This window comes from Coccinella septempunctata, chromosome 6 (assembly GCF_907165205.1).
Source record: "Coccinella septempunctata chromosome 6, icCocSept1.1, whole genome shotgun sequence".
NCBI classification, from domain to species: domain Eukaryota; kingdom Metazoa; phylum Arthropoda; class Insecta; order Coleoptera; family Coccinellidae; genus Coccinella; species Coccinella septempunctata.
Genome location: NC_058194.1, coordinates 10,687,310 through 10,701,572, shown reverse-complemented (window position 1 = coordinate 10,701,572; position 14,263 = coordinate 10,687,310). Strand labels below are relative to the sequence as shown.

Here is a 14,263-nt window from a genome sequence, read left to right as displayed (position 1 = left end):
ACTGAAATAGAAAATTCTTGATTGCATAAAAGTTTTCATCAGTTCGACATGTTATTTTAAATTTTCTATGTTCATTTTGATATTTATGCCGCTCGCCGCGCCGATTGAACAATTCGGTAATTTTGAATTTTGAATAAATCACATTGATATCGTTCCCTACCAACGATATCTGTTGAGGAATATGTGGAGCTGGTGGAAGGTGAAGTTGTAGTATGCTGGTCACTCGCGAACGGTCATCATTTTTCTGCAACCTCCACTCCGAAAATAAATGTGACATAAACTAAAATAATCATTCGGATGGCTGCTGCATACTTCTATGACCGGTTGCTTATGACATTATGCATTTAATGGGTAATTTCGTGTACGTTTAACCGAGCTATTATTATGAGGTCGGTGGAAAAGAGAATTTATGAATTGGTATTTTATTATCAATGAACTGGAAGAAGTGCCTGTTGGAAAGATGAGAAGCGCAGTGGAGTTTCAGCCATTTCCTTACTGAATATCATCTGATAACGAAGTATTATGAAGTATTATAACGAAATCTACAGAATCACTGCTGATTTCCTATATAGTGCTTTTAACTTTCATTTATCATTAGAAAATACACTAATGAAATAGGGGAATGTAAAGAATGTCCTTCTGTGGTTATCGAGAACTGCATTTAACAATTAAAATTCGATCGTTCGCAAGTCATCGGTGCTATTCCCGTAGATAGAGGAAGGAGAAGATACCGCATTGCGCAGCTACGAAGGAGAGCTCTCTGTGTCCAACATCAACTTGCTTTTGTTTACGTTTACCCCAATCCGAATTTATCTTTTTCGGCATTTTTGCCATAAATTACACAATTTCCTGGCATGCCGACAACGAAATTCTTGATACTCAAGTCTTAAAACGAACGAAACACTGTTACATCGAACACAAATACGATAATTAACATTCAAATATTGGGGTTAACGTAAACAAACATGGAGAAGATGCACAGTAAATGTCAACAAAAACATAGAGATGTTGGACACACTTTTTTTGTTGTTTACGTTATCTTCCCCTTCCTCTATCTACGGCTATTTCGGAGTACCTGAATGAAATAGCACATGAGCTGGCGAGAGCCATTTTGCCTTTTCCCAGCTAACCATTAAGCGATGGCAGTTAAGAAATGAGGTCAAAGGAGGCTTGTTTTTTGGCAGATCTACCATATCGTTCTTTAAAATGGATATGGTATGGAAACGGAAGTTATTATGAAAATATAAGGTTTGGTCTTAGAGTGGTTCACAACGGTTTTGAACTGTACAGAGCAAGCGCAATTCCATTTTAGGGTAGCGAAAATCCAATTACGCTTGCTCTGTACAGTTCTCAACCGTTGTGTTGTGAACCACTCTACGAACAAGCCTATAGTGTGCTGTTATTCATTTAGATCGAACAATATTTTATGTAGACGTAGTACGACACAAACACAAAGCTTATTCATGTATAACTGGAAGTGGCCAAAATAATTAACATTTTCTAGGTTCACACACTGAAAATTACTGGCATGAATATTCATGAAATCTATGTATGTAGGATTGAGGACTGAGTATTTCCGCGTTTAATTTTGGGTGTGGTTAAAATAAATGATCCAAATTTATATTTTAATTTTTTGTATCCTGAAAATTATTCTCCCCGTTCGTGTTTCCTTTATTATGAGTAATCAAAAATGATTAAATCACAGTGTATGAAAATATCTTCATAAATCTTTGTTATCCTTGGAATAAAGCAAGTAGCTCGATCATTTTTTTGGTGTTCACTGAAGCCAGCATTATTTGATTTTGAATTATGTTTGAAAAATTAGAAAGGAAAATGACAACATTAATACTTTTATCAATGGCCATTTCCACCTAGCCCATGGTCAAGATTACGTACAGGCTTTTTGGGCCTATTTGAGGAAACATGCTTTTAATAAAAGTTGATGCACACAGAAAGTAAATGGCTAGAAGCTATATCAATATGAGAAATCAAACTTTCTGTTGGAACATTCGAAAATAATGTTATGAAAATAACAAGAGAAGGTAGCCATTAAATGTAAGATTCGTTTTTATTTGATTTTCGTACGACAAAACATTTTGCAACAGGAAAATCTGCCTCAGATATAATTTATCAAAAGAGAGGTTGAACCGAAATTTCATCTATCCGGGAAAAATTTTAGTACTGAAACTGCTTACAAGCAATTCAACATTTCTGATAATATCAAGATTAACAAAATTCATTCAGGGTTAGGAGACGATATGATATTTATATATCCTTTTGATATAGAGCATAATATTTTTAACATAAACAACAATTATAGCATGTGTATTAGATATAGTTTTAGCAGAGGTTAGCGTAACGGGGTACCATACAATTTGGCGTATAAAACCCTTTCACCCCGTGAGTGTACTAGATTGTAAGAGATGAAACTGTTTTCAAAATAATTTAAAATATTTCATATTGAAGTGCAAAAATCGATCGTTTCCTCGAAGAACAAGTCTTCTCCAAGTTACATAGGTGATGGTTGTCATATAATGCGATTTTTAACGTGTTACCGGTTATGTTACTAGCGGAAATTTGTGACTACCGTCAGGAACAACTTTATGAACAGTATGAATCGCAAAAATTAGATCGGTTATGTAAAATGATTGATCGTACATGTCGCCCAAATACTTAAAGGAAGTCACTGGTGAAATCTTGAAGTTTGTGTCTCCGTCACATATTAAGAGGTTATCAAAAGTTGGTAAGTTATTCTAGAAAAAGGCAGACGTTGAGTACTTTGTCTTTTCTTGATTAATTTTCAAATATCTGTATTTGAAAGCCTTGAATGTATTATTCATGTCTCCTTGAACCTTTCAATCTCTTCAAGTGACATATTTGTAGAGGAGTGCTGTACCTTGCGGTACGCCACACTGGATGTTCAATGGATCGCTGAGTGTATTATATACTTGTACCATCTAAAACCTGCATATTTTTTAAATAGGTACTGAAAAGTTCTAGAGGGATCCCACGCACCCCAATGCTTCCAAGGGAATCCAACATTACATCATGTTTGACCGTGTCAAAGGCCTTAGAAAGGTCCAAGAACACACATAGGAGCCACCTCATCAGCATCCAAAATTTCGTAAACTCTATCAGTCAGTCATGATATAGCATCCATAAAATATCTGCCTTCACGAAAACCAAACTGAGCATCTGATATCGAGTACTTGTCCAGATAGTCATGCCATCTCTTTCCATAATCTTTTCAATGAAAAGATGAAAATGAGGTAATCAGTGATACAGGCCTATGATTTGACGATGTTTCTCTTGAACTCTACTGGACAACAACCAGACCGCATTTTTTCATTCAAAATGTACGATAATGGAATAGCTATTTCATTATCGCTAGTAATTTTGTCGTACTCCGTAGATTTATTGTCCTTAAAGTTGTTGATCACTCTGCGAATTTCCTCTGGAGTAGTCGGGTTTGAAAAGTAGGAATGGTCTGGTTTTTGTTGTTTAAATGGTGGTGGGTAATTACTGGCTATCTTACCTGCAAGACCTTATCCAACATTGATGAAATAGTCGTTGAAAACATCTACAATTATTCCTTTGTCCTCCGTTATAGTGCCGTCTTCTTTACGAATATCCTGCACTTTATCCAGGCTTCTGTATTTATAGATAATTTTAGTTCAGCGTTTTCCATAAACTTGAATTGCCTTTATTTTTGCATTGAAGTAGTTGCGTTTTGACGTTCTCATGATTCGAATCAGATGGTTTCGATATTTCACAAATTCTTCTCTATATTTATCTGGCTCCCTGACAAATTTTTTATAGAGTTGTTTTAATTATTGTCAGATTTAACAATACCAGCAATTATCCAATCTTTTCTTTCTATATCTCTCTTTCTCACCCTGATCTTCTTGCTGTTTTCTTTCAGCAATCTCAGTATTGTTCTTAGAAAAACCGTTGTCTTCAGTTGAGCTTTCAATAGCTCTGCTTTGAGTTTATCATCATCTGTTAGATAGCGGTATGCCGCTATATTAAACGCCAGTAACAAACAATTCCATACTCTGTGGAAGAGTGCCTACAACCTCAAGGACCCTCACCGGTTCAATATATGCAACATCGTATTGAAAAGTGTAACATTTTGCCAGATACTTATGTATCCATCGTTTCTGTTGGTCGTATTATAATATAGTATTTACAATCAATTTAAGTATTGAGTATAGCCCTCTCTTACAACGTATGGAACTGGTCCCCAGGTGGGTGTTCAATCCCACACCCTCAAAAGGGTCTGCCTCATGGAATCTGGGGGAGGCAAAAGCTCATTCAAACAGAAACGGAAACATAAAACGTTGAAATTATTCATTGTCACCTTCAACGTAAGAACTTCGAAATCGCAGGAACGTCTCGAGGAACTAGAAGAAGAACTGACGCAAATCAACTGGGACTCCTAGGCTTGAGCCAAACAAGACTGTCAGAAGAAAAATGAACAATTTTACATTCGGGTCACATGTTCTTTCAGAACAACAAAGACACAAACCCACATATCGGAGGCATCGAAATACTTGTGAACAAGAGGATAAAGCATCTGGTGACATAAACTGTCGCAATATCAGACAGAGTAATTTATATAGTAGTACAAATATCCGAGGGGTACACACTACAAGTCATCCAAATATACGCTCCTACCATCAACTCAGAAGAAGAAGAAGTTGAAAGAATGTATGAAGACATTTCAACAGCAAAAGCTGAAAGATCACATTTGAAAATAATTATAGGTTACTTCAATGCCAAAGTGGGAACTAATAACATCGACAACATCACCAACACAGAAAATTTTGGTCTGGGAACTTCAAACGAAAGAGGAGATAGATTGATTAACTATGTACAACAGGAAAATTTATATTGCATGAATACATTCTTCAGGAAACCAAATAATAGACGGTGGACATGGATACGTCCAGACGGGAGATCCAAGAATGAAATTGACTTCGTGATATCCAATAAAAAATCAATTATCAAGGATGTCTCAGTGGTCAACAGATTTAACATGGGAAGCGACCATAGAATGGTGAGGGCGAAGATAGAAATCAACACAAAGTTGGAGAGAAGGAAGTTATTAAGACCTAGGAGGTTCCCAACCATAGATGAATTCAAGAATAACAGAGACAAATACCAGGATGAACTGCAGAGAAAGTTAACACCCAAGGAGAACCTAGTTACAATGGATGCAAATGATTTAGAGAAGAGAATAAAAGAGACTATATTAACAGCAACTAAAAAAATATGCTCAAGAACCCCTTTCAAAAAGAACAGGCTGAAACAGGAAACAAGAAACTTGATAAGAGAAGGAAGTGGATTGGACAGAAATACCCTGAAATATAAAGAACTAAATAAGAAAATCAGGAAGAAAATAAGACAGGACATTCGCGAATATAATACCGAAGGGATCAGGGAAACAATAGAAAGAAACAAAAATATGAAGGTAATCAGGACACTAGAAAATAAGGGAAGAAATAGAATCTATCAAATGAAGGATAAAAACGGTGCCATTAAATGCGAAAACAACCAAATAGCAGACATCGTTGAGCAATACTACTCTTAGCTATACTCCTCAGTAACACCAGAACCAAATACTCACTCAGATAGAGGAATTTTAAATGTCGGTTCCGAAGAAATACCGGAAATTACCACAGAAGAAATCGATATAGCTCTGTCTCAAATGAAGAACGACAAAACTCCAGGAGAGGATAGAATCACAAAGGAAATTATAGAAATCGGAGGTAGCGTAACTCTCGAAGCAGTTACTGATGAATAAATGTATACAACACACTGTCCTTCCAGACTCATGGCAAAACGCACAGATCACCCTAATTCATAAGAAAGGAGATAAACTCACAGCGGGTTTCATAAAACTCTTACTGCCCGATCAAAGATTTGATAGTCATTGGATTTCAAAAACGAAATCACTAAAACTTTTTCATTCCTACATATATTGAACAAGAATCAATTTAGAATCATTGAATAGATGTATATAGATCATAATTTTATTCGAGAATTGAATTCCGAATTCTTATGACTGAATTATTGATTGAAAACAAATTGACGTTTATCTGTCAATCAAGCGTTGATTCCCCGATCGAGCTTTATGAAACCGGGGGTGAATCTAGATAACTATCAAATAAATTCGACGATTACCAGCCAGTCGAACCTGCAGGTTTTCGGAAAGGATACAGCACTATAGAACATCTCCAGACAATACGTACACTTATAGAAAAATGCAATGAGTACAATGTACCGCTTCACTTAGCCTTTGTCGACTACAACAAAGCGTTTGATTCCGTAGAATTGTAGGAAATCTTCCAAGGAATGAACAACGCAAGGATAGACTCCAGATGCAGAGATTTCCACAAGCAAATATACAACAAAGCTACCATCCAAATAAATATAGCAGAGAATCTAGTTACTCAGAAAATCAGAGTTAAAAGAGGAGTTAAGCAAAGAGACACCATTTGCCCGAAATTATTTACCCTTGTACTGGAAGACGTATTCAAAAAACTAGACTGGGAGAAATGGGGTATAAAAATTGACGGACAACATCTCACACATCTAAGATTTGTTTACGATATTGTGCTCATAAGCACTAAAGTGGAAGAACTCCAGGAGATGTTAAAGCAATTGAAAGAGGAGTTAGAGAAGGTCGGCTTGAAGATGAACCTAGGCAAAACAAAAGTATTGACTGACCACAATATTAAAGTCGAAATAGATGGTGGTGAGATCGAGAAAGTCAACGAATATGTATACCTCGGACATTCAATAACACTGGGCAAACAGAACCAAACTGCAGAGATCACGAGAAAAATCCGTATGACCTTGGTCGCAGTGGTAAAACTTAGAAATGTGCTTAGAAATCCAGACATTCCTATAAATCTAAAGAGAAAAGTCTCCAACACCTGTATACTCCCAGTTCTGACCTACGGAGTAGAAACAATGACAGTCACAGTCCACTCAGCAAATCGAATGAGAACGACCCTGAGATCTATTGAAAGAGCTATGCTAGGAATCTCCTCGAGGGAGCATATTCGAAATGAAGAGATCAGGAATCGAACAAGAGTAGAAGATGTAACAGGTAGGATAGCGGAAATGAAATGGGCCTGGGTGGGACATGTGGCTCGGCAGGAAGACGATCGATGGACAAAGAAAATTGTACATTGGAGACCACGAGCACATAAACGAAGTATAGGAAGACCACCAAAACGCTGGTTAGATGACATCAAGGCAAGGGGTTGGACGATGCTGGCACCAGTTGGCCCAAGACCGAATGAACTGGATTCAAGGGGAGGCCTATATCCAGGAGTGGATGCAGACAGGCTGTTGAAGAAGAAGAAGAAGAGGAAGACCCCTCTCCTCAATCAACAGTGTGAAGGTCTCCGACAGAATCAAACAATCGAGGATTGTATTCAGCCTGTCAAGGAGTATTATTTGTAAGTCATCAAAATTCTCCATCACACTTTTGATGTTCTGGTGTAGCACCCTGATATCAACATCTCCCGCTCCCAAGGTTTTATTGCACTGATCAAAATTCGTAGCATTCAATTGTATTTGGTGTTGAGAAATTCATATCTCTTATATATAGACCCATAGAACAATCAGAAATTACGACAAATTGCAATAATGTTGTAAAAAATACAAAAAAGGTAAGATTAAAACAACTTACAACAATGTGAGACTTAACTATTAATAACGATAAAATTACAATATCCATATAACTCATCAGTTGAAATCTCCAATGAATCTTAAGCCAACATTCTAATTTTAAAAAGAAACACATGAAACAATGTCAAAGGTTAGAAAACATAGGAGAACAAAAGACACAGACAGGAATGACAATTGAGGCCAAGCAACGTCATAAAAACTAAGGAAGTACAAAGGCGTTTTATCATGACGGAATCATCTACTCTCACTCACATTGATCAGTTTGACGATATTACAGTAGATGGAGTTGATACCATTGAGATCTGAGTTTATATGTTGTTCTTATGACTCATGATTTCAACAGCCTCCAAAAACTCCCTCTTGTATTTATTTCTTTCAGATCGTACACACCTTGCATCTGAGAATTTCATGGTATGTTCCGTTTCATTTATGTGTTTTGATAAGCCAGTGGTTTGCTTTGCCATTGTACAATCTCTAACATGTTCCCTTATTCTCGATTTCAAATTTCTGCCAGTTTGGCCTATGTATGGCTTATTACATTAATTGCACTCTATAGAGTAAATTATTCCAGATTTGTTGGCTGTTTTAGAGAATACATATTTCCCCAAAGTGCATGACATGCGAGCCGCAATTATTAGATCTTGATTATTAGGTACATGTCTTCTAAGAGTTCTTGTGATAGAGGGTGTAATGGCAGGATGGTAAGATTCATCTGAGATTTTAACTGATGAGTTATATGGATATTGTAATTTTATCGTTATTAATAGTTAAGCCTCACATTCTTGTAAGTTATTTTAATCTTACCTTTTTTGTATTTTTTACAACATTATTGCAATTTTTCTAGTAGCCCCGAAGAAGGCCAAGACATTGTCCGAAAGCTTGGTTAATACAATAAAGAGCTAAAAAACTATAGAGTTGACTACATACCCGATCAACCTTTAGATTAGTATTTGTATAGTCGAGATAAACAACCATTTAAGTCAATTTTGTGCTGTATTCGGACATTTAGCTCTATTTGTTGACGTTTGATTTTTTCATCGCGCGATCCAACGACCAACGCCATCGCCCGATCGCGCGATCCTTTGCCAATTAGGACATAGGGTAAGGCTTAACATGTTTTCAGATTTGGAATAGTAAGGAAAAAAGTGCTCGAGGATGTGTCATCCGTTTTCTTCTAGCTGCTATAGTTCTCGAGATCCCTTCGGTAGACAACGAATTTTGCCCACCCTGTACATAAATAATTTCTTTCAGTTGGAAGACAATTTCTACATAGAACTCAGTCAATTTTCGAGCTCATGTGAATCCTGAAAGGGACATACCTAGGTTTAAACTCGAGAATTTGTTCCAAGAAACAACTTTGGCAATTAATATACAGCATTACTTGAACACAAATAGAATACATTAAATATTTAAAAAAATTACCAAGTAGTATGTCATTCTGTCCGTATACTGCAGATAAAAAACTGCTAAGAAATTGAGTTGATAATTTAGATATGATCGGTTTCTTTCACATACATTACTAAATTCTAAAAATGAGATTATAGGATGATTATGTTTATTTAATCAAAAAACTTGTTGATACAAAATTGTACAATGAAGATGATCCTCAGGATTACATTAATTTGAAATTTGAAAAAAAAAAATTAACTTTCCACTATAATGATAACTTTCCACAGCAAGCTACCTAGAATCTGTGAAGTGAGTGTGAGTGAAATCTAAACATGTGTAAAAGGCTGAAATTACCGGAACTTGTTATTTCCACTGTGATTATTAACTTTATTATTATAGGGTTTTAAAAAGTTTTATGTACAGTTTTCCATACGTTTGGTGCTATCCAACGTATCCAGGTATTGGAATGACTTATTGTGCTTAATAAAGGTTATTTGAGACTCTATTTGAGTACATCTCATATCATGAAAAGTAACCGATTTCTTAACTAAACGAAAATAAATGTTTCCAACAAAATTTATGGCATCAAAGTAGGTTGAACATTAATAATTAAAAGTGGCAATTTTTAAGTCCAGTTGTTATGCAACATGACATACTCTTAAAATTGAAGTATTTTTTCCCATAATTTGAGCAGATTTTTCTGAAAACAGAACCGGAATTCGATTTTTCCCTATATTACTATTCCGTGGAGCAATTCTAGATTGATCTGAAATACAAGTCTCAAGAAACACTAAAGTTTTTTGTTCACTATATTCACTCGAGATCGAATATCAAAAAAATATAATTAATGAACTTTGGCCTCTTGAAAATATTGGACCCAAAAGCGAAAAATAATTCATTTTTTCATAAAGGCTTTTCGTGGATTCTATAAAAACAAAGAAATCATTTGAGTGTGATATATTCTCTGTCAGGAAGAATGAATTTTTATATATGTACGATCATTGTTGAAATTAAGATGTCTAAAACACTGGTGTGCGCACTTGTCATTTTTTGCAAGCATCAACAATTCAGCCAATTGGGGATATGGGATAAGTTTCGTGGCGGCGCCACCATGTCATTTGCTTCGTTCTATCCTTGTTCTACCAAAGGATGTCCAATGATACCATATATCTATTATATTATAGATATATGAATGATACTCTCTTGTTTTATTTTGTTTTGCGTTGATATCAAATATCGATCAACGAGTGCAAAATATGAACTGGACCATTTCGTCAGCTGTTGAGGATTATTCGTAGTTTACAGTTTAATTTTCGTTGTAAAAACAAATCTGTCGATATTTCAACACTGTCGAATAAGGGTTCGAAGGAGTAGTGTCTGTTCTTCTTCAAGATAATTTCCGTTTGACAACTTGAATTCGTGAGGGGGGGTTATTCCATATGATTTCAATTAGACACAGTTGATTAGTCAAATATCATATCCAATATATTCAGTTGACGGAAAGGAAATTTTCACTATATCTACTCAGGAAGAATATTTGAAGAACAGACTCGAATATATTTATGTATTTCTGATTCTCAATACATGCTCACAATTCATATTACGTAATTCCTATACAGTTTAATATTGCTGAAGTAACCATAAAACTTAGCTATATCCGTCCCGATTGTTCGTTCATCTGATTTGGTTCTGCTTCAAATTCCAACAACACCGAATTTTTAGCTGTAGTTCTTCATTGTCCATACAGAAAACTGAACTTACTGAACGACATTTTGATTAAATGAATGGTGTAAACCCCTTTCTCGAAACTAATACATTTTCACACACCAATAATCGCTTACAAATACAACATATTCGGAAAAGGAAAGTATTGAAATTATTTTCAAATATCAAACGACAATGCTCTGTCAAATTCTGAACAGCGCTACCTACAGTGGGAAAAACGAAACTGATCCCATATCCCCACGAAATTAAAAATAAAATCGAATCAGTGAATACATCAGAGTTTTAGACATCTTAATTGAAATTCATAAAGCTACACACATAGAAGAGTTTCTCAGTTTATAATGGGATAAAAGAATGAAAAATCATGTCTGTTCTTGATATATAAAGAAAAAATCAATACTGAAGTAATAGCGAAAATACCAAAAAACCTCCTTAGCATTTCGTGAATTCCAGGACTAAACTATAAAAGTCCACAAAATTGCATTGAATTACGAAAGATTTCTACTTATTGATGGAATCCGATCATGATATTATTTTATTGGAATACTTACATAATAAGTTATTTGCCTAACCAGTTGTTAGAAGAAGTATCAAGTAAAATCGGAGAAATAGCAAAAACTCTGAAGAAGTTGAACATTTATGATCAATAATTGGTTTGACATTGTGTTTTTCAACGATTAGTTCACCAACTTTGAATGAATTATAAAATGGTCCATTAGTTTCACACAGATTACAGGATTGTATACTTTAGGACAACTGTCATAAAATATGAATAATTTAAATATTTACTTCAATTCATTTTGATGACAAAGAGTAATTTATCAATAATGTGTATTCCGTCTTATATTGCGGGAAATATGATTCTTAGAAAAAAGATATTTTGGTACAGACAACAGATAATCATTTTGTAGTTTGATGAAATCCATCCCATTATATGTCTGATACAAATACTTTCAGGTAGGTAATAGAGAGAGGCCAGGTTTTCCAGACGTATTTCATTTTCTGAAATACAAAATTAATAAATGTTCCTATGTTCTTCGAACGTTTGCTTACCTTACCTGCTATGTTGGGTAAATGGCCAATCTCAAGGTAAGAATGTAGTGATGGTTAGTAAAAGTAGGACTTGAATTCTGATGCCTGATTTTCACATGCGCTCGGTCATAAATTCTACCAACCAAAAAATAATTGAACTCTACTCATATTGTGACTTTTAATTTTTACAATCTAACTTAGAGGACTCTTTCAAAACTGTATTCACTATATAGCCAAACATCCCCACAGACATATAAAAAATCGATTACATTAGCGCGTGGTTGCTTTATACAGTGTGTCCCTCATATGTAGTATCTAGGAGTTCTTGATTAAGATTTACAGGGTGTTTTTCAAATTTTAATTAAAATGGAACCATTTTATCTCTTGAATGGAATCGCCGATTTAGTCGAAATGTGGATTGAAGATAGAACCATGAGGTTCCAGAAACCTACTGTCAATATCATTCGATTTGCAGGACCGTATCATTTAAATTCGGAAAGTTCTTGAAATTTTGAGAAATTGCCATGTATGTACAATGAATTTCATGATTTCTTAGATTTCTGCGTAAACTGTAAGATTCATTGAATCAATTCGCCAAATTATATTGCATGGCACCGTCAAGGTTGCCGAGGACTGGATAACTTGTAGGTATCAGTGAGAGTTTCGGTGGAGAACCAAAGGCCAATAATTCTTAAAATTACCCTAGTACCTTCAATATATATCCCCATTTTATGGGTAGCAATATGACTTGGTGGAAGGATTTGTGTCGCGATATTTCGTTTTTATCCGGTGTTCTTTGGATTTCCACCTGGTACCCTTGTCATTTAATATTCATATAACCAATATTATATAATGCTTTAAGGTATTCATTATAAGTAAAATACGGTTGTCTGATGATGATTTGAAAATGTTTATATAATTTACTCGTTACTCGAATTCTAAAGATTTGAGGAAGACATCAGGATTTCACAGAATTCTTCGTGAATGCTTGACGGTTCAGAAATGAAATGCCAAATTACTGCTCTCGTCAAAAAAAGAAATCCTCTAATTTTTCCGTAGCTTCTTGTTGCTGAGCTCACCACTTAAGCTGCATCAACATTATGCCGCTGTGTGCGGATAGGTGTAAGGTTTATACCTCGGAATCCAGAAAACATCTTTGCAAAAAATTATTTTCTGTACTTTTTTTCCACAAAGTTCACCGAAAAATAGTTGTTGCTTCTTATTACATATTTAATTATGAATAAACAACCTGAATGACTGGATAAGTAAAGCCACAATAACCTTCAGAACACAAATGTATTGAAAAGTTTTTTTTTTAAACAATAAATTTCGAGTTATTTGCAATTGAATCCCAGATTTTTCACCTAAAAAGCAACGTTTTTGGGTTTTTATGAAAAAACTCAAAAGCTATAAGCTTTATCGAAAAACTTGTTATGAACAAAAGTATAGCTTATTAAAATAACACAATAAACTAGCTTTTCACGAACTATGCGAATGCCTTGGAACCGATATATGACTCATTTCTGTTGAGTATGAATTCGCAAACTACTGAGTTCCAAACGTTCAACACAGCAGAAAAACAAGGACAAATTCGGCAAGAATGTATAGGTCCTTTTTTGAAGTACTTGAGAAGAGATTCCGAATAAGCTTTATTGAAAATGAATAGTGCAAATAATGACGGAGCTTTGACATTCAAAACTTTGATATCATTGTTCTTAGGTTATCGTCCATTTAGTTAGATGAAATGGAAGAAGAATCCCAATATTCTTTCATTTCATTTAATATCATTATTTTTCAACATAATTTTTTTTAACAATACCCCCACCATTATCATCAGAATCAAAAATTTTTAGAAGTTCACAAAAATATTGAATTATTTTTCAAAAACTTGTATCAACTTGCGGGGGCAGAAGGGGACAGAAGGAAGGCATGAGTCAAGGTTATATCTGAATCTGAAATTTCTGGCTCTTTTTATTTTAGGTTTCTAACGTATAAGGTTACCTACAAAAAAACGCAATTGACCTTGTGTTCAAGGTCATAGTCGAAACCCTAGTCATCATCTGATAGCCAGAGAAAAATTCTGCAACTTTTGTTTGAAATCTTTTCTCTAAAATGCTCTTTCGCCAAGTAATTCTAGTAATTCCGATACTTTTGTGATACCCGTATATTTTGAAAAAATTGATTTATATCGAAAAAAGGAACGATTTGTTATGGGTAAACTTTTTCATACGAACAACCAAGAAAACAGCGCACCGATAGACGACAGACCTTCGTCTGTCAAGGTCAAGGTTTATTCAAAAATCAAACTAATAGTAGTTTGAATTCTACAATTTAGATAATTCGTGCCTCGCAGTTGCGAGAAGCAAAAAGAAGATCTACTCAAATTTTACACTTGAAATAAAAAAAAACTGAC

At 34.9% G+C, this 14,263-nt stretch overlaps 1 protein-coding gene across 6 annotated transcripts in view; it reads right to left on the bottom strand.

The window, feature by feature from the left end:
* Positions 1 to 14,263, bottom strand: part of LOC123315166 (laccase-2-like) — a 150,635-nt gene that overhangs the window by 65,501 nt on the left and 70,871 nt on the right. For 3 of the 6 annotated variants that reach the window (XM_044900758.1, XM_044900762.1, XM_044900756.1), the window contains exon 1: positions 161 to 292. The exons of 2 other annotated variants lie outside the window; for them this stretch is intronic. In XM_044900758.1, coding sequence (XP_044756693.1) covers positions 161 to 277 — 117 coding nt within the window. In that variant the 5' untranslated portion in view covers positions 278 to 292. Of the gene's footprint in view, positions 1 to 160; positions 293 to 11,369; positions 11,574 to 14,263 lie in introns of those variants that run through there. One more of the 6 variants, XM_044900759.1, reaches the window with a different exon arrangement.